The sequence below is a fragment of the Myotis daubentonii genome, chromosome 4, assembly GCF_963259705.1.
Source record: "Myotis daubentonii chromosome 4, mMyoDau2.1, whole genome shotgun sequence".
Taxonomy (NCBI): domain Eukaryota; kingdom Metazoa; phylum Chordata; class Mammalia; order Chiroptera; family Vespertilionidae; genus Myotis; species Myotis daubentonii.
Genome location: NC_081843.1, coordinates 5,581,745 through 5,609,079, shown reverse-complemented (window position 1 = coordinate 5,609,079; position 27,335 = coordinate 5,581,745). Strand labels below are relative to the sequence as shown.

At 50.7% G+C, this 27,335-nt stretch overlaps 1 protein-coding gene across 1 annotated transcript in view; it reads right to left on the bottom strand.

Moving 5' to 3' along the window:
* Positions 1 to 3,796, bottom strand: part of HS3ST2 (heparan sulfate-glucosamine 3-sulfotransferase 2) — an 80,906-nt gene extending 77,110 nt beyond the window's left edge. The window contains exon 1 of the mRNA XM_059692062.1: positions 2,948 to 3,796. Coding sequence (XP_059548045.1) covers positions 2,948 to 3,408 — 461 coding nt within the window. The 5' untranslated portion in view covers positions 3,409 to 3,796. The remainder of the gene's footprint in view (positions 1 to 2,947) is intronic.
* Between the last annotated feature and the right edge of the window lie 23,539 nt (positions 3,797 to 27,335).

Genomic DNA, 27,335 nt, shown 5'->3' with positions numbered 1-27,335 from the left:
GCTGGCCCGTCCCTCCTCAGGGCTGTGCCCACCTGGCAGGCAGCTAGCCGACCCTACCCCTCAGGCCCAGCTGCCTCCCTGGGAAGGAAACTGAAAGAAGGGAACCAGGCAAGGATAGGGGAGGGGAGAGCTTCCCTGAGGGGACCTCAGGAAATACCTAAAGGGAGGTACACTGCGGAGGGCGGGGCTCTGCTTGGGTGGCCTGACCAGGGCTGGTTCCCAGAGAGAGCTCGGGCAGGGAGCAAGGAAGGTGCACATTGTCTCCTGGTCTCTGCTGACGGTGTCCCCTCTAGCTGTGTCACCGCCTTCAGGCACTGCATGTCACCTCCTGGTTTACCTCTGTCTGCCCACAGCACAAAGTCTCTCCTTTGGGTTGAGGGTAAAGCTATTAATTTTCCCGTTGTCCATCCAATCTGGGCTCCGGCCCCAGGAACTTATCCCCAGGGGCTTAGCAGGGACAAGCCACATGAGACGCACTGCCAGAGCTCTGCAACTCCACTTTTGGGAAACAGTCCACCACAGAGGGCACACGGGGCAAGTCTGCCGGTGGACCCTGGCTTCCCGGTGGCCAGCGTGTGGAGCGTGGTTAGAGCACCTGCTGGAATGCACAGGTTCTGGTCCTAACTGCATCCGCTTGCTGGGACCCTGTTCCACATGCTCCTCCCGGGGCTCCAGGTCTCACATCTGTGACACAGTCGGGGCGGCAGGCCGGCAGGCGCATCACGTCCCCTGCCGTTCAACTTGTGGAATTCAGGAATCAAGTGGGACCGTGGGCTTTTAAGGACCTCAGAAATCCCCTTCATTTCCTCCATTAATGCTTATTACTTGAGTGATAATAAAGGGTAAAACACACAGACAGAAATGCTCTGGAAATTATGGAAACAGCATCCAAATGGTATTACCTGAGCATAGATGGCAGTTCACAAGCAGGCCCGCCAGGCTAATTGTTCTTTTAGAAATATGAAGGGAGAAGGGAGGGCAAGTCAGACCCTGAGACATGGAGCTGTCAGCGTGCTTGATGTTAAATAAAGCCTACCAAGACTCAGCTGAGAATTTTAGCAGAATCCAAATGTGCTATATGAAAAAAAAAAAGGCACGGCTCCCATCTCGAAGGTTCACAGCTAAGCTGGCTTAGAATCACACATGCCAAGGTTAAAAATAAAAAGCAGCCATCCCTGAAAGACACGGGCCTGGGAAGGAAGCCTGAGGCGCGGCGGTGGGGGGAGCGGGAAGAGGGCAGAGACTGCAGGGCACGGGTGTTTGTTGGAGGACACAATAGCTAACGGCCAGACGCCCAGAACGTTGTGATTTTTGCACATAAAGAGCACTTCCCATTGGCAAAGGGCTTCATAATGGTCTCCAGCCTTTCCCCCGAGGAAACCCTGCTGTGCAGGAGAGCGTGGCCATGACGGACCCACACAGGGCTCTGCGGTGCAAGCACTGGCGTCCCCCGCCTGGGGCCGGGCTCCGGCTCTGTCCCTGCTCACCTCAGATGCCCAGATGGGTACCTGTGGGTCACGGCTTGGAAAGCACCAGACCAGCCTTTCTGGGCCACCCTATGCCACCGAGCCAACATAATGGCATTGGGCCACCCCCAGGCCAGCTATCCCACTGGGCTCTCCCGGGGACAGACAGACTACATGCCTGCCTGTCTCCCGAGCATGGCACGTGTGCCACCCTTGCTCCCACAACCATGGCCATTGAAGGCTAACCGGCAAAGATGGATGTCAGCCCCTTGCCCCGCTTCTTGCAAATCCAGGGCCCCTATTATGAGCCTAGTGGGGTCCTTCTAATAAAGTTGTCCTTTGCCCAATATACTTAGGACTTTCTAATTCCTAATGGGTTTATTTTTATACAAATTTTAAAAATTAGCCTCAGCTACTGTGCAGTTACTCTCCCCAGTTCCAATCCTAGGAAGACCTTTCTAGAAAGTCTGCAGGGGGTCAGGGGAATGTGGAGAAGTGTGGGAGCCATGTGTTATGGGGAACCTATACATTATATCTTCCCCAGGATACCCCGATCAGCCAACACATGGGCCAGGCCCACACCTCAGCATCGTACAGGGCTTGGGAGGTACATGGACATTGAACAGTGGCAGCTGCCACCTTCCAGAAGCTTCAGGCTGCCCCCAGACCCACCAACCTGGGTGACTCTCACCCTCAGCACTGCAGCCAGCGGAGGAGTGGACTGGCTGCTCCTACAACCCTGGCCAATCTTCATCTGAGTGCTCACAGTATCCCAAACTCCCCATCTTGGCGACTGGTCTAGAAGCGTCACCCAGTTGGCACGATAAAGCAGTAGGAAGGCCTGGAGCCAGCCAGGGCACAGGCTGCTCCTGTGCCGTGTGATGGATGAGAACACCGAGGCTCAAAGTGTTTTAGGGATTTGCTCAAGCTAAGCGAGAGCCAAGCCTCAGATCCAGGCGTCCTCTCCCTGGCTACAACCAGGAACTCGGGGTCAGAGGGACGGGTCTGAGCCCAGCTAACGCAGCAAAACCTGGGGCTGGACGTGAGCCTGCAGAAGGGTACCTCCTCCTCCGGCACCTCTGGGTGCCCTCGCTCATCCGGTTGGAACTGTGGGGACCTCCCCAAGCACAGAGCCCTGTCGCCAAGGTCCTCCTGTTGTACTTTCCATCCTTCTCTGGGCGGAGGCCGGGGTCTGTGGAGGCGTCCTCCCTGCCCTTCCCTGGGCACCATGCTCCATCCCAAAGGCTGGGCCAGGAGTCGCCCGCTGCCCGCCCTGAATCGGCTAGAGCCCTCCCTTCCCTGCAGTGACAACGGCCTTTGCCATTCAAGAAACCGCGTCTCCAAAGAATCCGAAGTTCTGGGTAACCCCCGCGTGTCAGCCTGAGCCCACGCGACCAGCCGGTGACGGGGAGCGAAAACGCAGGGTGGCTCCGAGCATGAAGCCGGGTGGGGAGCAGGCGCGCGCGGGGCGGCCCCCTTACCTGTACCAGTCCAGCCCGCGCCCGTAGTTCCTGTCGAAGAAGTGGGGCTCGGTGCCCAGGGCCCGCACGTCCGGGTGCGCGCGGATGAACTCCAGCACGGCGCGCGTGCCGCCCTTTTTCACGCCCACGATCAGGGCCTGGGGCAGCCGCTTGGTGCCCGGCTTCGGGGAGCCCGAGAGGTTGGCGGGCGCGGGGCGCGGGGCGGGCGCGGCGGGCGCGCGGGGCGGCGGCCCCTGGGGGTCGCCGGGGCGGGGCTCCGGGACAACTTTCGGGACGTCCGCGCGGGGGCCGCGGGGGCAGCGGGGCGCGCGGAGGAGGCGACTCCGGCCCAGGTCGTCGCAGCAGCACAGGAGGCTGTAGCACAGGTAAGTGCAGGAGAGCGAGAGCGTGAAGGCGAAGAGCAGCCGGCGCGCCCTCCGCGGCTGAGGTGGCCCCGCGCGGCCCGGGACCCTAAAGGCCATGGCTCCCTGGGCGCGCGCCGGGGGGCATGGCTTCCGAGGGGGCGCTGGCGGCGAGCTCCCGGGGCCCCGCGGCCGCCTAGAGGGCTCGGGCGGCGCCGCCTGGGCCACGCGGGTCAGCCGCGGGGCGGCCGTCCTTTCCCGGCGCTGCCGGCGGGGCGCGCCCCGTGCCCGGGGGCCCGGGGGTGGTCGCTCCTGGGGGCGCCGGCAGCGGCGCCTCCCACATCTCCCCGTCCTAGGCGGCGGGGCTCCCGGCGGCGGGGCGACTCCCGGCGCTGCTCGGCCCTTCGACGCGAAGGGTTGGGAGCGCACCCGGCGCCCGCAGCCCCATCCCCGACCCGGCGGCGGCGCGGCCGTGCGGTGGCGGCGGCCGCTCGGGGGCGCTCGCGCGGCCGCGCTCCGGCTCCTCGGAAAGGCGAGCGGCGCTGCCGGCTCTATTTAAGGAGCCGCCTGACGTCAGCCGCGCGGTCCCCCGAGCCCGCGCCCCGCCCGGGGACCCGGCCCGCCCCATCCTGCGTCCCGCCCCGGACACACACCCGGCCCGGCCCACGCAGGCCGCGCCCTAGGGCGCCCTGGCCGGCGAGGGGGGAGGGGGTGGAGGCATTCGCTCGGTCAGGAGCTGGACACCCCACGCGCTGGCCTCCCGACGCCGGGTGGGAGCCTGGGTCGAGATGGCGCCAGCAGCCGGACCCAGACACGCCGGGCGCGGACGCAGGCGCTCTGCCCCGCTGAGCGGTCCCACCGCGGGGACACGCGCGCACGTACCGGGACACACCCCCACACCCACGTGGAGTGGGGAGGGAGAAACCCCCTCACCTGGGCATAGACACACCCACAGGGACACGGCCCTCCCTCCCGCCCCCCACCTCACCAAACAGACTCAGAGCTTGCACTCAGACACCGCGCCGTTCGCGGGAACACACGCAGGATGGGGACACGCGCGAGACGGGGACACAGGCTCTAGACGGGATGCGTGGAGGCGCGGCGCGGGAGTGTGATTCCGCGACTATTCAGGGAGCTCCTTCGCCCCCTCCCCCACGCGCTGACTCACACCCGGCGACTGGCTGTCTCACACCCATGGAGCGTGCGCCCCCACCCCACTGTCACTCCACCTCTCGCTGGGCGTGGGGGTGCGCGAACCCCAAAGGAGCGGACTCCGCGCGGGCGGGTTGGCTCTTAGCGGCCGCCCCCTAGCGGCGGACTGCTCCGGGGCGCTGTCTGGGCTCCCAGAGGTCCCTGAGGTCCAGGGCACTATGGGCTTCCTCCCGCAGGGGCCCAGGGAGGAGGAGAGGGGGAGAGGAGTGGGGGGGGGGGGAGGACTTAGGAGCAGCTCCACTTGGAATGATTCCTGTGACTGCCCCCAGGCAATCCTCAGTGGCCATGACCAGAGCGAACTTGAGTGGACAACCCTCTTCAGAGGTCATCAGAACAGGCCTACAGGACCAAGGCCCAGAAAGCAGCTAAGGTGTCAGTCCATGACAAAGCCAAGCCACCCTTCCCAGGTGGTCAAGTGAGTACCCCATAGAATGTCTGAGTGACCACCCCCACTCCCTCCCCTCCACACACACACACACTCCTGCGCATCCTTCTCCTCAGGCTCTGTGGACCGTAGCCTGTCAGGGTATATTTTGCCCCTAAACCAGGCCCATCCATGGAAGCTTTAGGTCAGTCCCTCTATTGCAGATAATAATTGCTACCAGGTTTGTTTCGAGCCCTCGGCATGTGTTAACTCACTTAATATTCACCACAGCCTATTAGGCTGTTGCCATTGTCCCCACATCACTGTGCTTCCTTCATCCCCACAGTGGCTAACATTTGTGGAGTCTTGCTTTGTGCCAGCGATGTGCACACCACATGACATGCATTACCTCCCTTCTCTCCAAAGGGAGAGGGTGCCATCCTCACGTACAGACAGTGAGAGCAAGGCTTAATGAACACATCCTCAGTAACTGACAACGGGGATTAAGCCCAGGCAGTCTGACTCCAAGATTCAAGTTCTGCGTTACAGTGCTTTGCAGTTCCCTGACTTCCTTTGACCATTCCTCATGTAATTCCACCCTAGAGCTGAACTAATTTGTCTAGACCAGTGGGCGGCAAGCTCATTGGTCAACAGAGCCACATATCAACAGGACAACGACTGAAATTTCTTTTGAGAGCCACATTTCTTAAACTTAAACTATATAGGTAGGTACACTGTTATTCACTTAATGAGGGTGCTCCTAAGGCTTAGGAAGAGCCACACTCAAGGGGCCAAAGAGCCGCATGTGGCTCTCGAGCCGCAGTTTGCCGACCACGGGTCTAGATCATTCTAAACTCTTGACACCTGGGAGGAATCGGGCATGGATTGAAAGGTTCGGGAGGACTCAGACCCATCTTCTGTACACTGTTCCTAGCGATGCCACCCATGGCAGCTTTATCTCTTTCTTGTCGCCCCATCACACTGCTGACACCTCAGGCTTGCAGCTGACTCACGTCTCTAAGTGTTTCTTACAAGTGCTGCTGATTAAGGCACATCGGCTGCACACTGCGCTCGTACAGTGGGCTTTTGTGGACTGAACATGTAGGTCCTTACACATTTGACCTGATTGCATTGTATCTGGTCTCATCAGCTCACTGCTTCCATTTAAAAAAAAAAAAAAAAAAAGTCTACTTGAATCTTGAATCATGATATAGCTTTCATTTATTTAAAAAGAGGAAGTAGGAAGATTGAATCCAGACAGCTTCACCATTGATTCCAGGTGCACCTGGAGCAAGTTGGTTGACCTCTCTGAGCCTCAGTTTTCTCACCTGTAAAATGGGGAGTCAAGATTAACTTCAAACACCTCCCTGGGTTCTGATGTGTAATTCTATGGTTCTGTTATTCAAGACAACCCTTCTATTGGCATCATGTCATATCTGTGTTTGATTACAATTTAATTCCTCACTAAAGTTGTTAATAAAAATGTCAACACAAATATGTTGAAAGGGGTTCTGATATGCACTTCCATGTTGTGAACCTCCATTCTTAAAGTGACACGGCTAAATGTAGGTTAACCCGCTCTGACAGGCGTTTTATCCTTAGTGGGGAAGACATGGGTGCAGCTCCTTCTCATAACTGTGCGTGGCTCCCCTTGAAGCTTAGTTTTACCTTTGAAGGCACACGTTCTGAAGACCTTGGGTATTCGGATGCACCAGAGCCAGGCAGCTTTGCCTCTTCAAAGTCCACCCAGAGGACTGACAATGACTTAGGTAGTGTTTCAGGGAGTGAGACAGGGGACATGCCTGCTCAGCACTTCTCCCCCTTTCATAGCAGCACCATGAGTTTCCTTTGGAGGGATTGAGGAGGATTATGTTGGGTTATGGTTTGTCAAAGACACTGCTGTTCCTGTTCCTGTCACCTGGAAGACAGTGAAGGGAGTCAGGGCTGGTGGCTGCACAGTGTTGGGGACCCAGGCTCCACCACGTGTCTCCTCCATCCAACATGGCCGGCTGGTCCAGGGCGCCTTACTCACCTCCACATTCCTTATCCATCATGACCACATTCCGGACAAAGGCAAGGATGAAAAGACAAAGAAGGACATGACAGATCCCTCTGGGGCATTTCCTGGCCGTTGCATCCATTACTGCCACTTACATTCAGGTGGTGAGAGCACTGTCCCAAGGCTTTGTATAGCCTCAAGAGGTCCTTTGGAATGCAGTCTTCACTCTGCGTGGCTCGGTGCCTGGCTAGCATTTGGGTGTCTGGTCTTCCAGAAAGAACTGAAGAAAAGTTACACAGAGCAACCAGTAGCCCTCATGTCCTTGGAGAAAAGGTTTTCTCTCATGCTTTTCCTGTGTGGTTTGTGTGGGTTGATCCTAGTTCAAGGGCAGGCATATGACCAAGCCCGAACAACTATAATTTTCTAATCGTACTTTATTGAAAGCAACTCAGATATCCAGTGAGCACCAACCACAGGACTTTTGTTGGAAGAGAGAATCTCCTTTCTTCTGAGATGATGAGCTAGGAGAATACGAGCCTGGAGCATACAGGGCCACCTCCGCCATCAGGAGGGGAAACGGGACTGAACGGTGGCGGCTCGGACAGCACCCTATGAACTCTGAGTCTAGCTGCGCCAGCAGCATGGTCCCTGGACTTTTTTGCTTCAACTGATTAGTTATCTTTCTGTTACTTGCAATTGAAAGAGTCTTGACCAATACCAACACAGCAGCCACATCAGCAACAAGGCACAGGGGCCATTTTCATGGAAGATGCTGTAGGGGGCGGGGGGGGGGGGGGGTGGCGCCTTGTTTTGAAGGGTGCGTTTGGACTAGGACTGGAACCCTTCAAAATGTGAAGCAGTCCTAGGCTCTAGCTGCTTTCTGCATCTTCTCTGCTGCTCTTTGTTCCTTATTCATTTTCTTCTCACTCATAACTGCCTCCCCACCCCTACCCCCCTGTATTTAGGACTCAGTAAGGGTTACTGAGCTGCAAGCAACAGAAACGGACTCTGGCTAATGTGAGCAAAAGGAAGAGTTGAGAATAGCTCATGCCGAAAAAGCACGCGAGGAGAGGAGAGCTCACAGGTCGGGGAGCTGGGGAGCTGGGTGTCACAGAGGCCGCACAGACAGCTCTCCTCCTCCCTCGCTGAGACGGCTTGGCCTCCTGCGCATCAGCGTGATCACTCACGCATCTCCCGCTCACGCTGATCCCTGCATATCAGAGCTCGGATTTGAAAATTATAAAACAAGGACATTTTTTTTCCCCTAAAGTCTTTGGACCAATCAAGCCTTATTATTCAGTTTCAGTCCAATATAAGTTTCACATTTTCCTCTCTCGAGCTGAGTTTTGTAAAATGTGAGAAAATGTTCCAAAGAGGGTGGTTCTTCTGAAGCGAAGGACTGTGAATTGGAGCCATGCGGCCTGCAGGTTGTGTGAGGTGCCAAGTTCCCATCGAGCCAGGAGGATGCGAATGCATATTCTACATTTAGGAAGGAGGCTGGGAGTGAGGGTGAGATTTTATATACTAGCACACTCCGTACCCTGGATAGAATCACAGGGCAAAGGTTCAAGAAACCAGATACTGCTGCAGAAGAGAACCCGATCTACAAGATTAGAAGCCATGGTTGATTTTAAGTACTTTGTAAGATTCCAGATCTTTTGTCCTCTCCATGTTGGCTTACTTCTGCTATTCGTGAACATGCTCATAATAATTATAGGCACCATTTATTGCGCACTTTCTCAGCTGCAGGTACTAGGTCAAGGGTTTAGATACATTACCCAGTTAAATCCTCTCCACATGCCAGTAGGATGGGGATTATCCCGATCTGTACTTGAGAAATTAGGAAGCAGTCTGAAGCAGGGTGGGTTTTCCATGTTCTCATATGCGCTGCAGGCTGGAGAATGAGGCGGCTGACGACCCGCTCTTGCCGTGGTCTACCCTGGGGCTAGCCCTGTGGAGCCCACCTCCCTCCTGCATCATTTAACCCACACTGTCTTCTGCTCGCCCTGCCTTACGCCCTGTCTTCCTAATGAGACGGAAACTCCTTAGAGGCAGGGACTAAACAGCTACTTCCACAGCAGCCTGGTACTTGGGGTTTGGGCTGCATATTCAGCTGGGACCCTTGGTTTATTTGTCTTATCTCCTTCCTGACGCACCACTAAATGCTACCTCGTGAGTACTTCCCAGGAAGGACTAATATTCCATTTCAAAATGGATCCAATGCTTGTAATGTCAGGGAAGATGCTGAGCCTGTTCCCATGTTCAATAATATGGCAGAGCCCTAGCCAGTTTGGCTCAGTGGATAGTGCGTCAGTTTGCAGACTCAATTCCGGTCAAGGGCATGTACCTCGGATGCAGGTTCCCGGCCCTGGTCCGGGGCATGCGCGAGGCAACCAATCGATGTGTCTCTCTCACATTGGTGTTTCTCTCTGTCTCTCCCTCTCCCACTCTCTCTTAAAAATCAATGGAAAAATATCCTCAGTTGAGGATTAATATATATATATAGCAGAGCTGGCCTGGGACACTCCTCCTCCTCTTCTTGTCTTTAACCAAATGGAAGCAGATAAGACTGTCACAGGTGGTGCTGCCACCCCAATTTATCCATTTCCTGAGACACAGAACTTAGCGGCATAGGATGGGATGAGCGGGAAAGGGCCTGGCTGCAGAGAACAATATAGAGACACATTTGTTTGCTTCCATGGAGTTTTTGTTTACCTTCAATAGTTCTATTATACAGATAATATATTCTTTATGTAAAAACAAATGAAAATACTGAGAAGCAAAAATAAAATATAGACCCCCAAATCATAACACTCAGAAATAACTGTTATTGGTATTTTATTTATATCCTTCCAATTATAAATGTGTTTATTTATGGGTCAGCCCATACCTGTTTTGTAAAGCATGAGGGTTTTTTACTTAACTGTATTGTGGATCTATTTTCTAACATTATAAACAGACTGATGTAGATCTGGTACTTTCAGAAGAGGAAAACGACTTTCTCTGGAAATGCTAAATATAAGGATCATTTAAGCCGGAGCTGTCATGAGTGGAGGGGACCTGCATGCGTGGGAATTCATGCAACACGGGGTAAGCAGAGGGAGAGTGGAAGACTGAGTCCTGAGAATAACGTTCGAGTCCCTGGGCCCAGCTTTGCCTGAAGCTACCTCTTCAAGAGCACAGTGGTTAGAGTGCATTTTCTGGCAGCAGATGCCTCCAATTCTGGCTCTGCTCCTGGGATTAAACAAGATAACAAATGCAATGCACGTCATCAGAGCCTGGCTAACAGTACGCCCTCAATAAGCATTAGCCATTGTTATGCTGCAAATTTTAAATGACATCCATCGATAAATTATCTTTTGGATTTAAGCCATTTTGATTGACACAGATACATACTTTTCAACTAGATTTGTATCTTTCATCCTACTAGAAAATTTTATTGACAATAAAATAAAATCAACCTCTGTTCTCCATAATCACCTAGGACCGCTCCGGCTTTGTTTCCAGCTTATCTCCCTGATATTTTAAATGATTCTAGGGAGTAACCAAGTGTCCCATCTGGACGTAGCTCATGACAAGTGTCCAACATTTGCTTATTGGATAAATACATAGGGAAGACCCTCAAATGCCCCATTTACCCAGAGGACAACAGTTTTAGTCGTGAGGATCTAGTGCAACTTACCTTAAAGGGGCGAAGCTCTGTTTATTGAGCACTGCCTTCCTGTCCTCTCTTCCCTCTTCACTCGGTCTAAACTCCATGGACAAACTTGATACTCATTTTTTGTTGTTTATATCATCAACTCCCTTAACACTCTCTCACTGAGCTGTATTTCTTGCTTAAAATCAATTTTCTGCCCAGCCAGTGCCCAATGCCGACACCCACGCTGCTGAACACAGCAAATGCACAAGCGTGATGACCAGAATCACTCAAAACTCATCATTTCTAATCTCAAGTGGACCCTTAACACTTCCTTGCAATCATCGTCCTCGCCCCTTCATGGTCCCATTCTCTTGGGAAGTATTTAGTTCCTTCTCTTCTCTTCTCAGACTCTAACATCTCCTCTCCTATTCTCATCAGCTGATGACCCTGCTTCCGACTTCACTGGTAAATAGAAGCATACGGAAGAGAACTTTTACCACCACCTCCACCCACCTGCCTATAGCTATGTTCACATGCTTGATTTTCTCTCCTGTTAATGACTTGATTTTAGGTAAGGCCAACCCCTCCACTTGTGCACTAGATCCAGTCCTCTCTTATCTTCTCAAGGACATGACTCCAGCAGTCCTTCCCTTTTTCTGCTGCATCCAGCCTCACCTCTCCTCTGGGTCCTTCCCATCAGCACACAAAGTTCAGCTCCTCAAGAGTGTGGGTGTCCCACATTTGCTCACTGGATAAATATACAGTTCAGCAGCATGGAGGTAGGCATTGGATCTCTACTCACCAGGGACTTCAAATTCTCCTCTCCACTCATCTTGGAGCCCATTCCAATCACACTTATGCTCCCACCTCTCCTCTAAAACCATTCTTCTCAAGGTCACCAATTAGTCCATAGTGCTAAACTCAAGTCAATTCATGGTCCTCATTGAACTTGACCTATAAGCAGCATTTGACACAATTGACACTCTTCTTAAAAGGTTTTGTTCGCTGGGGTTTCAAGACGACACGTTCTTCTAGTGTTCTCACCCCTCTGCTTCTTCTAAACCTCCTTTGATGGTTTCTTTTTGCCTCCATGACCTTTATCTTGGAGTATCATGGGGATTCGTCCTTGGACATCATCTCTTATTTATCTACCATAGTGACATCATAAGTCCCATGGCTTTATATGCCACTTACATACGACTACATCTCACATTTTTATCTCTCTTTCCCTGAACTGTCTACTCAGCATCTCCACCTGATGCCTCATGGGCATCGCAAACTAAACATGCCCACAACTGAACTTGCTACTTCCTTAAGACCTGCTTTTATCATGGTCTGAGTCACCTAAGTACATAGGAACTTAATCTTTTATTTGCTCAGGCCAAGAACAATCCAGAGTTGGCCTTGCCTCCTCCTTCTCTTTTCTCTTCTCTTCTCTTCTCTTCTCTTCTCTTCTCTTCTCTTCTCTTCTCTTCTCTTCTCTTCTCTTCTCTTCTCTTCTCTTCTCTTCCCTTCCCTTCCCTTCCCTTCCCTTCCCTTCCCTTCCCTTCCCTTCCCTTCCCTCCCCTCCCCTCCCCTCCCCTCCCCTCCCCTCCCCTCCCCTCCCCTCCCCTCCCCTTCTCTTCTTTCCCTCTCTCTTTCCATGTCTGATCTGTGAGCAAGTCCTGTTGATTCTCACCTCAAAATATATACAGAATTTGACTGCCTCTCACCACCTCCATTGCTATCATCCTAGTCCAAGCCACCCTCCTTTCTCACCTAATTCTTCCAATAGCCACTCCCAGTCTTTTCTCCCCTCTCATTTCTCTTCCTTCTCTTCCATGCTCCTCTTTGGATTGCAAGGTGCTGGGAACCTGAAAATGACATTCCCAGCATCCCCGGCTAGCCAGTTTGGTTTTGCCAGCTGCTTTTTAATTAGTTTTGCCCAATGGGAGGCCCTGGCAGGACACTGGCAAACAATGGAAGGGAGAGACCAAGTTCTGCCCCTAGAAGTAGCTCACATGACATTAGCAGCACCTGCAGTGTTGGCTAAGTGTAGGTTTCAAATTACTTGTTCGTGTAGCATGGAGCTGAAGTGGGCATTTCTGTAGCCTCAGCAGCACAGCACGCACAGGGGCAGACAGGATCCTGCAGTGTTAGTGGGAGTGGGACCTTGGGCTTCCTGCAAGGCGGATGTGGCTGTGGCTCCTAAGGCAGCAGTAACAGTAGCGGATGCTCCGGCAGTCACAGTGATATAACAGTCATGGGCTCTGGTATCGTCGTCTCCCCTTTGGTGTCTGCAGCCTCGGGTAGTTCCTACAGGACTGCTTGCTAAGTAACTGCATCCTTCCCTGTTGGCTCCTCCCACCCTTCCATCACGTTTGGAACTAATCCCCTGTATTAAATTATTTCTGTTTGAAATACCTAGAGTGGATCTGATTTCCTGAGTAGACGCTGATTGATACAGTCCCAAAAGGGCTTCTTAAAGCAGTGGTTCTCAACCTTCTGGCCCTTTAAATACAGTTCCTCATGTTGTGACCCAACCATAAAATTATTTTCGTTGCTACTTTATAACTGTAATGCTGCTACTGTTATGAATCGTAATGTAAATATCTGATAGGCAGGATGATCTTAGGCAACCCCTGTGAAAGGGTCATTCGACCGCCAAAGGGGTCGCGACCCACAGGTTGAGAACCGCTGGAGAGTGTGAAGCACAATTTCCTTGTGTGCTTGGCAAGAAATGCCTAGGAGTCCAGCTGCTCAGCCTTGTACCTCTTCCCTCCTTGAACCTCATCCCAGCACCTGACACTCCAAGTACTAAGCCATTTTAAGATTCTTGTGGGGCAGGCGGCATTTCCTATTTCAGGCGTTTCGGACCCTGCTGGGCCAGGTCCTGCTTCCACTTCTTATTGCAATCTCCCGTTTGCTGCTGTGTCCTCTCACTTCATCTGTCCTTATAGATTAATACCATTACTCCTTCCTTCAGACACAGTGCTGTCATAGGAAGTAGTCACTGTGACAGAGGAGCTCTGAAAGAACCTCAGACTTTTCTGACAAAGTGCTAGGTGGCTGCCCCTCCAGGCCCACATCTTTAGCCCTGACAGTTCTCCCAGGCGGACCCTGTGGGCTGCAGCAGTGGGCAGGTAGCTGGGCCCTAGCTGGTTTGGCTCGGTGAATAGAGCGTCAGCCCAAGGACTGAAAGGTCCGGGGTTCGACTCCGGTCAAGGGCAACCAATCAATGTGTCTCTCTAACATTGATGGTTCTCTCTGTGGGTCTCTCCTCCTCCCTTCCACTCTCTCTAAAATATCAATGGAGAAATATTCTCAGGTGAGGATTAGCAGCAACAACAAAAAGGTCAGCTGGTGGGTAGGTGGGAATTTGTACCATCCAAGTCGTCATGAGTCATTCCTTTTATAAAAGTGTGGCATAGTGAAGCCAAAGATAAGGTGCCCTTTGACCAACCTCCCACAATTATTGTCTGATCCCCCAAAGCTGCTAACATTACCACAGTCAGGGGAGCATGCTTCCAGTCTTGTTTCTTTACCTTTGCGTATAGAAATGTAGAAAAAACCAGGATACTTTATTGCTCTCGGTAGCATGGCACATAAATAGTTATGTTCTAGTACTCGTTTTTTTCATTCAGCATGTTAAGGCCTATAGATTTTTTTTCCTTTTTCTTTTTCATTACGATTGTAATTAAATATTATATCAGTTTCAGGTGTACATTATAGAGGCTAGACATTTATATAACTTACGAAATGACCCCACCGGTAACTCTAGTACCCATTTGGCACTATACATAGTCATCACAATGTTATTGACTATATTCCTATGCTGCACTCTACATCCCATGAATATTTTGTAGCCACCAATGTGCACCTCTCAGTTCCTTAACCTTTTGCGTTCAGCACCCAGGCTCCCTCCCTTCTGGCAACCATCATTCTGTTCTCTTTTGGGGTCTGTATCTGTTTTGTTTATTTTGTTCTTTAGATTCAACATGTAAGTGAAATCAGATGGTATTTGTCTTTCTTTGTCTGATTTATTTTACTTCATAATACCTTCCAGGTCTATCGATGTTGTCACAAATGGCAAGATTTCACTCTGTTTATGGTGAGTAATATTCCATGGTGCGTATGTGCCATATCTTCTTTATCCAATCATCTACTGATGGGCACTTAGGCTGCTCTATATCTTGTAATGCCTGCATATTTAACTCAGTCTGCAGAGTGTTTCATCACATATGTATAACATCTCCATTTGTTTCCGATTCATATATGTTTTATGTATCATGGTTGAATTAGCCATTTCCCTGTTAATGGGCATTTAGCTTCGCATCGTTAGGATTAAACTTGGCTGCGTCTCACCGAGAGACGCGAAGCTACAGCAGTTGGAATAGGATATCGGTCTGCTTCCCATTTAAGAGAAGTCCAGGACAGGCGGCCTGGGTCTGCATGAAGCCTCCAGGAAGCTTTCAGGCGCCCAGGCTTCCAGCCCTCAGGGAACTTGGATGTGTTCCCCCTTCTGTTGAAGGTGTGCTGCAGTCCCACAATCACATCCTCAGTCTGGGAGACTGCTTGAGGACCCTCTTAAGATGATTTCCCAGAAGTCCCACTAAGCTCTGCTCAGCTTTCACTGGCTATACTCACACAGCCACACCTGGCCACAAGGGAAGCTGGGACACGCACTCACACAGCCACACCTGGCCACAAGGGAAGCTGGGACACGCACTCACACAGCCACACCTGGCTGCAGGGGAAGCTGGGACATGCACTCACACAGCCACACCTGGCTGCAAGGGAAGCTGGGACACGCACTCACACTCCACACCTGGCTGCAAGGGAAGCTGGGACACGCACTCACACAGCCACACCTGGCCGCGGGGGACAGTGATGTTGATAGGTTCTGTTGGTGAAGGAGAAAGTGGACATTGGCAGGCAGTGAGCAGTCTCTGCCTCAAGTTGTCCCCAGTCTGTTGTTCTTAGAACAATACTTTGATGAACATCTAACACAGGGATCACCGTCAAATGTCCACAACCAGCTTGAACGGGCTGTGGGCTCAGGGCTGAAGGGGCAGGGGCACCCCAGAGCTCGCTCTGTGCCAGTCCTTAACCCATTCACTCTTTATTGCTGGGTCACGGGACAGTATGGGGTTAAAAGGGAAAAGGTTAAAGTGACTGGCAGATGGGGTCCGGGATCATTTGCAGAATCGGGTTTGGGGTTATCTGCCAACCGGAAGAGGAGCATGTCCGTCTGAGTGGTGGGTAGAGCCCTGCTGACACTTGTCTTGCTGGGTGTGGGTCCTGTGGTTTCTCTGGATGATTCACAGGCCACAGGTGTGGTGTTTCACATTTTAATAGACCTTCCCCAGTTTCCCTCCAACATGGCTGTGTTAACCCAGGCTTCCCAGCAATTGTCCCAATCTTGTAACCCTACATATTAAGGAGTTATATTTAAAAAATAATTTGCCCATCACGTGGCAGGAAAAAATGTTACCTGATTGTTTGTATTTGCATTGCCCTGACCATCACCGAGAGTAAGAATCTTTTCCTGTTTCTTGGCCATTTAGGGGGCCTTCTCTGAAAATCAACTGTTCAAACTGGACTTTGCCAGTTTTCCAGGAATTTACTTTGTTATATAGTCTGAGGCAGCATTCTAATGTTTTTCCATTGAATAAGAAATTGTCCTCTCCTTTCTCACAGGTTAAAACACTACTTTTCTCATCTTTGTACTCTCTTTGGTTCCATAGATCTATTTGTTAATATTTGCAAACAATATTGTCATAACATGCATTAATTTGGGAATAACTTTATAAGACTTTTCCAAAATATTCAAGTAAGTTTCAGAAAGAATAAACAAAATGCCTTTAAAAATAAAAATGAGAATGATGTACTTTTGTGAGATCTTGAAATAAACAATAAGAAAGTTATAGAACTTGAAACAGTGTAGTATCAGCTCAAGACAAAACAGACACATTAATCAATAGGGCACACGAGAAAGCTCACACACTCTTGTTCAGTGCGTGATGGAGCGGGCATTGGGGTGTTAGAGTTGAGGCAGTTGGTTTGCCAACATGAATTCCAGATGAATGAAAGCATTTAATGTTAGAAATTAGGTATAAGATAATTTTAAGGACATTTTGAGATGAAAAAGAACTTTTAAACATAAAAGCAGTGGAAGATGCATAAAGGATAAACCTGGTACATTTTGGCTACATAAACAGCTTACACTTGTAAATCAAAAACATCTCAAAAAATTAAAAGCAAATGACAGGAATAAAAATATTGGCAATGAATGTATATGACACACAGCATTTAATACCCTTGATATAAAAAGGGTCTTTAGAAATCAGTAAGAAAAAATGAACTCTAAATGGAAAAGTGGTGAAAGCATGTGCAGAGCTGTTTCAGAAAAGAGGAAATACAAATGACTACGATAAAAATGGGAAAATTGATCACTAAAGAAGTGCAAAGTAGAATACGGTTCGAAAATGTCAATTGGAAATAATATTCTAAAAGACAATTCGGCAAAAGACAATAGAGTGTATTACAGACTTTAGAAAGTACTGGTACCTTTTTACTCTGGATAGAAACTTATCTGAGAAGACAGATTTTGGGTGTGCACCAAGGTGTGTGCATGTGGTGACTGGTGTGTTACAGCATTTTTTTAAAATATGAAATCGGAAGCAATCTTAAAACTGTACCAAATGGGTTTTGTTTGAATAGATTATAGCCTCTTGCTCTCTTAATTCTAACCCCCACCCCAAATCAGAGAGTGCTAAGAGGGGGTCACAGGTTAGAGAAGGAACAAATCGGCACACACGTGTGTCCGAACTCGGCCCTTAATGATCTCGCCCAGTGGTTCCAGCCCCGGCTGTGCGTTGGAATCACCTGGGTGCTTTTACAGAACTGTTGCTATCCGAGCCTCACCAGTGGGTCCTGGGTGAGCTCTAGGCCCGGGATTATTTTTATAAAGCTCCCTGGTGGTTGTGTGCAGCCAGGGTCAAGAACCATTGCTCACCAGCACTGCATTTAAGCTGATCACTTACGTAGGCTATTGACCCAAGCTGGAATGAACAGCGTCCCGCAACCCACTGGACGCCAAACCATTGCTGACGCCCGCTGATCGCAAGTGGCTTGGCGGCGGCCAACCTCATACCCCAAGTGACTGGCCTCCCGGCTGGCGGAGCTGCAACCCAGCCAGCGGAGTGTCTGTTAGACTGAATAGGAGGGAGGTCACCGCTGACCTTGACAATCACACTTGCTGGTGAGGGATTCTTGACTGTTCTGTGACAAACTGCCAGGACAAAGCTTCACACCAGCTCTGGTTTCCATTTTTAGCCTCTTTATTACTCCATCTGTGGATGGAGATGCGGCAGCAGGCACACGAGGCGGGCGAGCTGCTGCGTTCTCTGGGCCTGTTAACCAAGGACGGCCTGACTCCTGCACAGTCTCCCACTCGCAGTGGCGCTCGCCCCCCTGGCGGGTCCCTCCTCCTTCCCGCATGTTCCTCTCCACCTCAGCCTCTGCTCCCATCTCCTCCACCCCAGCAGCAGGGTTGCAATTTGCACAGCTTCCTAGCACCTCCTCGCACCCAGTGTGGCTTCACCGCAGACCTGGGAAGGGCTTCTTCCCTAACCCCTCCCTCCGCCCTCTCAGCCTCCCACCCACCCAACCCCTGTCTGATGCAAGGACACAGCTCACTCCCGTCAGTTAACGCGGTGAAGGAGGTGATGTGTAACACCCACCCCCTTCTGAGTATAAGGTGAAAGAATAAAAGGGGAAGGGAAAAGACGGGGACAGTGCTCCTCACTTCTCTGCACCCTTTCTACCATGCTCGGATTCCTATGAGAAGAATATTCTAGGGAAGTTTCTACAAAATTTCCTTCATTTACGTGGTACCTGCATAATTTCTGCACACCCAGATACCAACAAGATAATTATTTCTATAAAATGTCTTTCTATGATCTCACCTTTTATTCTTAAATAGGTATTTTTAAATCGATATTTTAAGGTGATCTTGATCTTTACTAAAAGTAAAAAAAACCAGTATCATTTCCCAAAATTAAAGATAACCTTCAAAGCACACACAAATAAAGAACAGGCTGCCACGGCATTCTTCAGCCGGACTGCCTGCTGGAGCGGGTGTGGGACCTGCTCCCCCTGCCTGGAGCTGAGTGGGGCGGGGGTGCACAGGACGCTGAGCAAGGCTGGGAGTGTGGGGCCGCCGGGAGGACGGGGCCATGTGGTAGAAGCACAGCGTCCTCCGTGAGTTGTGCTGTGACACCTGACAGGGCCTTGGTGCCTCCCCCCAACCCCTGCCGGGTGACACTGCGTGAGCCCCATGCCTGCTGTTAGCTCAGTGACCCACCCTGCCTCCTCTCCAAAAGTGAGCCCAGACATGGCTTTGGATCTTTCTCCCTTTGAACCAGGCCAACCTTCTGTTGACCAGTCACCCCCCTGAGAGACTTGATTCGGTAGGACTGGGTTCCGACTGGAAAGCTGTAATTCCAAAACAGCCGGGAGACTTGCCCAGGAGCGCTCCTGAAACAGCAAGCTCCCCCCAGCCCCCAGAGCCCAGGTCTTACCGCTCCCCACCACTCAGCCCGGAATCTCACCTGCCACAAACACTGCCGCCAAGCAGAGTCCCGTGTCCTCTTACAGCCACCTGCAGAACTGACAGCCTCTTCTTCATATGGTCCCCCAAACCACGCCACCCCAGCCTTTCACCTGGGCGGGGACGGACAGGAGAGACAAAAGTCAGCTGCCTCCGCTCCTCCACCAGGACAGCACGTGCCCCGCCAGTCTGCTCGCTCTTCCTGAGGGCTCATAGTCCTGTCTCCAGAACTTTGACCCCTGGGAATCCTCGGTCCTAAAGAAGGCTGGCCAGAGGAAAGGGTGTCCGAGCCAGAATGCACTTGAACTCAGCCTGAGAGCTGGCCCAGGGGACACTCGTGCAGTAACTCCATCCTAGTGGGTACCCTCATTCAGGATCAGACGTCTATCGAGGGCGTTATTCGGGGTTTCTGAAATCAAGGCCAATGTTTGCTCACACACATTTTGATTTTTAGGCTCAAAATGACCTCTGCGGTGGACTCTCCAGAGGACGTCAGGGCAGTGGGAAGGCTTGTGGGCCCTGCAGCCCAGCACGCTTACCTGCTGCCCAGTGACTGGCCAGGCCATCTTAGCACTTCAGTTTTCCTATCTCTGTTGGAGGTGGCCACAGCCTAGAGTTGTGAGAATCAAACCAAATAATGTACACGAAGATGGCAGAGTGCCTGACAGAAGTGAATACCAGCCTGTCATCACCCCCTCACCATCTCCACCATTAGCGGCAGCATCTTCTGTGACCGCCACGTTGGCCATGGAGAGCATCCAGGAGCTAAGCATCGTGGTGGACACTTTTTCTTCTCTGAGGCTCCCCAGCTCTGAGCACCTTCCCTGTGGTCATGCTGTGAGCTTGGTGGCAGGCAAAACCTATCTTCCACTCAGAGGCTGACAGTGTCAGATTTCACTTTCCTGCATTCCTGTGCAGCCAGGGAGACCCATGCTCTGGCTGTGTCCCTTCTCGTGGAGTGAGGAGTCCACGGGACCAAAGATATGTGCCTACCTGTGAGCCCTGAGGAACATCACAGTCCAGGCATCCTGGTCCTGAAACACCTGGCAAACAGCCTCACATCCTTTCCAGGCCCACCCAGCTCTCCCCCAGGCCTGTCTCCTGAGAGTGGACGGTGCCACCAGCGCGCACACCCTGAGGCCCAAGGGGTGGCCAGAAATGGATGGTTCCAGCATGGGGGTGGAGCCTGGATGTTGCCATGCTTGTGTGTGAGGCAGCTTGAAGTGGAGGTGAGCCAGGAGTGGAGAGAGAAGGGGGACGAGCTAGAGCCCAGGGCTGGCTGCCCCATAATGACACCATTGTGATTCACTTAGTTATTAACAGCCGGCAAGGAGCAAAGGGAAGAAAGGGGCATGCCCAGTAAAGTTGGGGGGAGTAGCGAAGGTGCTTGCTGTCAATCACACCTGGGAACAAGTCATTGGCCAGAATGGGTGTGGCCACTGCAAGGAGGTGACATTTGGAATACTTAAGCCCCTAAACAAAGGAGTTCGATCTCTTGATTCCTCCGTTGTTCTGGGGACTCTATTGTTGGGGACACACTCCCCTTGCATGGGCCCCGCACACAAGGCACTAAGGGGCTGCAGCCATCCTGATGCTGACCTGGACCCGGCTCCAGCACGGGGAGAAAACTCTAGACACGGGCTTTGCTTGTAGCTCTACTGAAACCCCAGCTGCACGTCTTCTCCTGTGACTGGACCGAGGGAAATGGGACTTGGAAACACGGGGATGTAAGTTCATAGAAACAAAGCTTCCTACCATACCTCACCCTCCCATGGGTGCCTCCGGGGATGCTTATTCCAGCAGCACCCCAAGAACTCCACTCCCACTCACAGCGGGGAAGACCGCCCATGCTTTTCTCCGACAACAATACCATCATCTTCAAGTGAAGGACTCCAGAGTCAGAGTCTAAAACTGAGCTCAGCCTTCCAGGATTCTCTGAAGCTGTATGTCAGGGTTGGATAATAGCATCTATTTTGTTTAATAGTTTGTAGGTCTGGTTGATAGCTTTCCGCTGCATAGTATGTGGGCCTCCATTTGTGTCCTTGCTCCAGGTCCTTAAAATGACAGCATGTGCCTGTGCACCTGGCCCAGGTGCTGAGTCAGGACCAAAGGACACAGGAACGCACTCTCTCTCCCCCCTCCCCACTCCCCTTTACCCCCTCCCCCTTTTGCTCTCTCTTGCAGTAATGGTTGCAGCCACCTTGAACTTCTGGAAGCAAGCGGTAGTAGGGAGACTGGGGACACCCAGGCTCCATTACCCGTGATGCTGATGGGCAGCTATGTCGGAGCAGCTCTGGGCAGCAGCAGTGGCACCCAGCCAGAGGGACCTGGCAGCCTTGCTGCCACTGGCTGTGCCCCAGCTCCTCCTTCTCCAGACACCTCAGCACTTTTCTGAATGACGCATCAGCTTGTATTCTCTTTTTAAATATATTTGCTTATGTTCACCTCACTAATTCATGTGTTCAGTTAGAAAAAGGTGGAACACACACAGAAATAAAAGAGAAATAAAGTTACTCATAGTCCCTACCCCAAAGAACTCGTGATCACTTCAACATATATTCCGGATGTTATATCTATTAATATAAATACACAAAAGGATCAACATAAATTATATCTGTATTCTGTTTTGTAACCTAATTTTCCTATGAAATTCTGTGTTGTGGACATCTTTACATGCCAATGCATATTTCTCTTTTTTTAATTAAACTTTTAATTTTGAGATAATGTGGATTCACATGCAGGTGTAAGAACTAACGAGAGATCCAAATACCCAGTTCCCCCAATGGTAGCCTCTCACAAAACTGTAGCACAACATCACAGTGAGGGGTTGATGTTGATAAAACCCACTGACCTGGTTGCGATTTGCCCAGTTTTACTTGTACTGGTGTGTGTGTGTGTGTGTGTGTGTGTGTGTGTGTGTGTGCGCGCGCATGTGTTTAGTGCCACACAAATTATCTCATGTTTGTGTGTCCACCAGCACAGTCAACATGTACAGCAAACCCATCCCTACAGGGTCCTTCATGTTGTCCTTTCAAAAGTGTACCCCCCTTCCTCAGCCCCTCACTTCTAAAACTGTCTTTTCTCAAATGTTATACAAATGGACTCAGACAGTAGGTAATCTTCTGAGATTGACTTTTTCACTCAGCACAATTCCCTAGAGATGCACCCACTTGTTGCTGTATCGTTCATGCCCTTTATTTCTAAGCAGCATTTCATAGTATGTGTGTACCATAGCTTCTTTAGTCATTCGCCCATTGAAGGGCATTTTTGCCTATTACAAACATACCCGCTGTGAAGATTCATGCAGGTTTTATGTGGACATAAGTTTTATTTCTCTGGGATAAATGGCCAAGAGCTGAATAGCTGGATCAAATGAAATTGCATGTTTAGTTTATAAGAAATTGCCAAACCGTTTTCCAGAGTAGCTGTATCACGTTCCAGTGTGCGAGGGACCCGGTTTCCCTGCGTGTTCCCCAGCATTTGGTGTTGGCACTGTTGTTTATTTGAGCCATTCTGAGAGGAGTGTGCTGATACCTGCTTGTGGTTTTAACGTGTTTCCCTGGTAGCTAATAACGCTGACCATCTTTCAGTGTGCTTATTTTCCATCTACATGTTCTTCTGGGGGACAGTCTCTTCATGTCTTTTTTTTTTTTTTTTTTTTTGCTGTTGAGTCTTGAGAGTCTTTATATCTTCTAGATACTAGTCCTTTGTTGGACGCGTGGTTTGCAAATATCTCCCCCCAGTCTGCAGCTTGCCTTTTCATTCTTTTAAGAGTTCTTTGGCAAAACAGACGTTTTCATTTGACCAAGTCACACTCTTCAGTGTTCCCTTCTACAGCCTGTGCACACGGCCCACGGCCCCAGCACACAGGCCTAAAGTCCAAGATCCTAAAGGTTTTCTCTTACGCGGCTTTCTAGAAGTTTTATAGTTTTACATTCTGTATTTAAGTTCATGATTTTTCTTAAGTTAATTGATGTTCTATTTCCCCAAGATATTGTAAGTATTAATATAAATATATGCTTTTATAAAAATAAATTGAATCAGACCTTGCAATCCTGTTCTATAACCTAATGTTCTCAGAGCTCTACATTGTGGATATTTTCACATGCCAATACATTTTAACCCGTATAATAGTTTCTAATAATAAGTCATTGCATCAACATATCGTACTTTATTAAGCAGGCCTGTTTCAAAACCTTCTTACACTGCTGGGACCCACTGAAGGGAATTCTGGTTAGCTCACAGCAGGCAGTACCAGTGTCTGCTGCAAAGCTAAGAACTCGCACACAAGCATCTCAGCTGCTTTCTGAGAGGTTATTTAAGCAAACACCACATGTCGAGTGTGTCAGAGAAAGTGCTAGGACCTAGAAAACAGTTCTTTCCTTGAATGCTGTACGCCTCTGCCTTAGGCTGACTCAGAGAACCTTGCACTTTCAGTCCAACCTCTTCCTCGTGTGTGCTCAGACACTCACACCCCCGGTGCCATGCTGCTTGTGTCTCTAGTTCAGCGTGTGTCAGAGGTGCACACAGGTGTGTGAAGGACCTGAGAATTGCCAAGGCTGAGGTCGTGGCTTCCCCAGGAGCGGGCCACACTGTCTGCGGAGCTTTCTCTCGACACCTGTGCAGCCCTCACCCGACTTGTCCGGGTTCTAATCGCCCAGGACAGAACCTGGGCCGTGTGGTCAGGGAGACTCCAGAGGTCTTCATCTCCCCCTTCCCGTATTTCAAAGTAGGAATTTCTTCTTGAAAATGCTCTTGACCTGTTACCTCCAGAAACATGGAGCTCACTTCTGAAGCAGCCCAGTCGGTTGTTCAAATTCTTTGACTATTAGAAGTTCAGGTGCCGGGAGAACAGCTCAGTTGGTTAGAGCATTGCCCCTCTATGTTAAGGTTGCAGGTTCAATCCCTGGTCAGGGCACATACAGGAATCAACCAGTGACTGCATTAGTAAGTGGGACAGCAAGTTACGTTCTCTCTCTCTCTCTCTCTCTCTCTCTCTCTCCCCTCTCCCTTCCTCTCTCTCTCTCCCACTCCCCTCTCCCCCCTCTCTTTCTCTATCTCTCTCTCTCTTCCTCAAATCAATAAATAAAATATTTTTAAAAGTTCTCTCTACTGACCTAGGGGGATGCGTAGGGGCTGGGTGGAGGGGGACAAGGGGGAGCGGAAGACATCTGTAAGACTGTCAACAATAACTAAAAAAGCAAACTGGAGAATAAAAAGAATGAGGTGATTTTATTTTTATACTAAATTTAATTCCAATTTAGGAAACAGTTTGCTAAAATGTTTCATTAAAAATTATAAAACAAAAAACAACAAACAAACAAAAGCTCTGTCTACTGGCCATGAGTTTCTTTGCCTCAGAACTTCCTCCCGGCTGCCGTTCCAGGAGGAGGCTGCGGTTCTTGTCCTTCCCTCACCTTGGAGCCGTCCGTGAGCCGGCCGCCCAGAGGCTCCGGGCTATTGGCCGGGGCTTGCGTGAAGCCCCCCAGGTAACCTGAATGCAAAGACAGTTGAGAATCCCTGGACTGAGGGCACAGGGACTCGCAAATTCACAAGCCTGTGGGGGCCTCGCAGGGAATGGGGGTGACTGTGAGGAGCTCTGGCTGATCCCAAACCCACACCAGCTGCTCAGGTGCAGACGTGGCTGCGTGCGGGAAGGCAGCCCGCGTGTGGAACGCAGGGTTTGGAGGCAGGAAGGCTAGGACGCCAGGTCTGTGTGTGGAATCGCAGGGTTCTTAAATGTGGCACGTGACCTAGAAAGACAAACGCTGCGGCCGATCCAGCCGGGGGCGTGGGCCTCTGCGCTGAAACGTGGTGGTGGCAATTTCTTCTAAAGCAGGTTCCTCAGACTCAGCACGATGGACACGTGGGCAGGACAGATCTTTGTTCCGGGCGCCCTCCTGTGCCTTCGCTGTAGGACCTTTAGAAGCATCCCTGGTCTTGCCCCCTAGAGGCCAGCAACCTGGTGCCTCCCAGTGGTGGCCACGACCAAGGCCTTTATGCCCCTAAGAACCACTTTTCTGAAACAGCCCGATTAATGGTCTCCAGTGGTGAGGCAGTCACTCCAGAGACCGCCCCTCCCATTTGCTGGTGGTTTCTTTCTCCAGGTAGAACGCACCCTTCCTTGACTTCCACCCATGACTGACCGTCCCCTTTCCTCATGCCACTCAGAGCCCGCCTTCCAGACTTCCAAGTCGCCTCCTGTGTCCCCTGCAAAGTCTTCTCTCCCACCTGTTCTGTCCCTGGTTGTTTCCTGCTCCTCACACGACATGTTTCCCAGGCTATTTGTCCTCTGCCAACGCCCCGGTTCTGACTCCCTCGTACACTGGGCACCAGCTGAGCTCAGCGTTCCAGGTGCGGCTGCCCAGCGGGGCGGCCACTTCCTGCCTCGCGCGGGCGCTGCTTCTATTAGTGCAGCTCCGATCCCATTAGTTGCTTCTTTGGCAACCACATCCCACTGTTGACTCAGACTGAGCTTGTGGTCAATTAAAACCCACAACTCTTGGCCATGTTGCTCTTAGACCGGTTTTATTCCATCCTCTTCTGCTGCAGGGGGGCGGGGGGGAAGGGGGCATGCTACACACGCACCCGTGCACTTTAACCTAATTTTAGCACACTACACTTACTGCTCTTAACTCTCATCTCCTCGGTTTCCATATATCTTCCTAGTAGCGTAGAGGGTTTGATTCCATATTTATCATTCAACAGAAGAGCTGCTGTGCCCACTTTTGTGTCATTCACACAGCTTGGCAGCCCTCCCGTGTCCTCACTGAAGTCATTGTTAGAAATGCTGTCCAGGGCAGTCTGGCCGGGCGCGTGTGGGACTTCCCCGGACAGCTCCCCCGCAGGCGGCAGGGACTCAGTGATGCTTTAGTATCCCCCCCTTCCTCATCCACGTTCCTGCCACTTACCCACAAGGTATTGGGAGAAATTTGGTCTTGTTAAAATTCAAGTACACTATTATTCAGCCTTAATAAGGAAAGAATCCTGGCACAGGCTACACCATGGATGAACCTAGAGAACATTAGCAAAATAAGCAAGGCACAAACAGAGAAATGCTGAACGGTCCCTTCAATACGAGGTGCTGGAGTAGTCACACGTTCATAGCGAGTGGAAAGGCGGTCGCCAGGGGCTGCGGGAGTTACTGCTTACTGGGGAGAGTTTCCATTTGAGAAGGTGAAAAATTCTAGAGATGGAGGGATGGAAATGTTGATTGCATAGCAATATGAGTATACTAAATGCCACTAAGATACACACTTAAATGGTTAAAATTGTAAATGTTCTGTTATACATATTTTACCACAATTCAAAACACTTTTAATACATTATGTAGTTTTAAAAGATTTGAGATTCACAAGTTCTGTGTGGCACCCCTGACACGAACCCCCTCAGAACGGGAAGCCAGGTCAGCTTCATACTAGCTTGGTGGCCAGGTCCCTCTTTTCCAAGTCCTCACAAAGCAAAACTAAGGATTCGTTTAGGGTGTGCATTTAACTCTCTTTGGCATCTTGGAATTTGCCTTTTTTTGGAAATAGAGACTATTTCTAATCTCTGGATTTTCTCCCATAAAATTTATGGCTGCTTGTTGTCCCAGGTTACAAAGATGAATGAGGCCCAGTTTCTGCTCCTCAAGGAGTCAAATTACTTCTCGTTGGCAGTTGTCTGGGAATCCCTTTTCCATACATTTTAGAACTGTTGCATTTTAAGTGAGTCATGAAGGACAGAATTCACAGGAAAATGGAGGAGGCCGGTCAAACAGACCAGGACCTACAGTAGAGTCTCCTTGTAGAAATAGAATGGAAGGGAAAGGGGAGGGGCGGACTGCCAGGTTCAATCGCAGGGCCCAGTGCCCAAGGGTGATGACCCTTCATGGTGGTGGTTGGCACGGTGGCTGCTGTGAAGAGTGATGGCCCCAGAGGAGCCGTGCTCAGAGCCCAGGGGGACAGAGGGCAGTGTCTAGGAAGTGTCCTCATGGGTGGCAGGTCCCAACCCCCCCTCCCCATTGGAGTGAGAATAAGAGCAAAGAAGGGAAGTCAAAATGGGATCCCATTCCTATGAACTGGGAAACGGGGTACACATTGGAACAGAGTTGGATCCCAGTGGTCAGATGACCACATGGAAACTCAGTGGCCAGCCAGAGTATAACAGTCAAGGTCAGCTGATCAGGGAGAAAATAAGTAAAGTTCTTGGAGTATTAGTAGGAAGCTGGAAAACCAAGAGTATGTCTACCTTATACTTA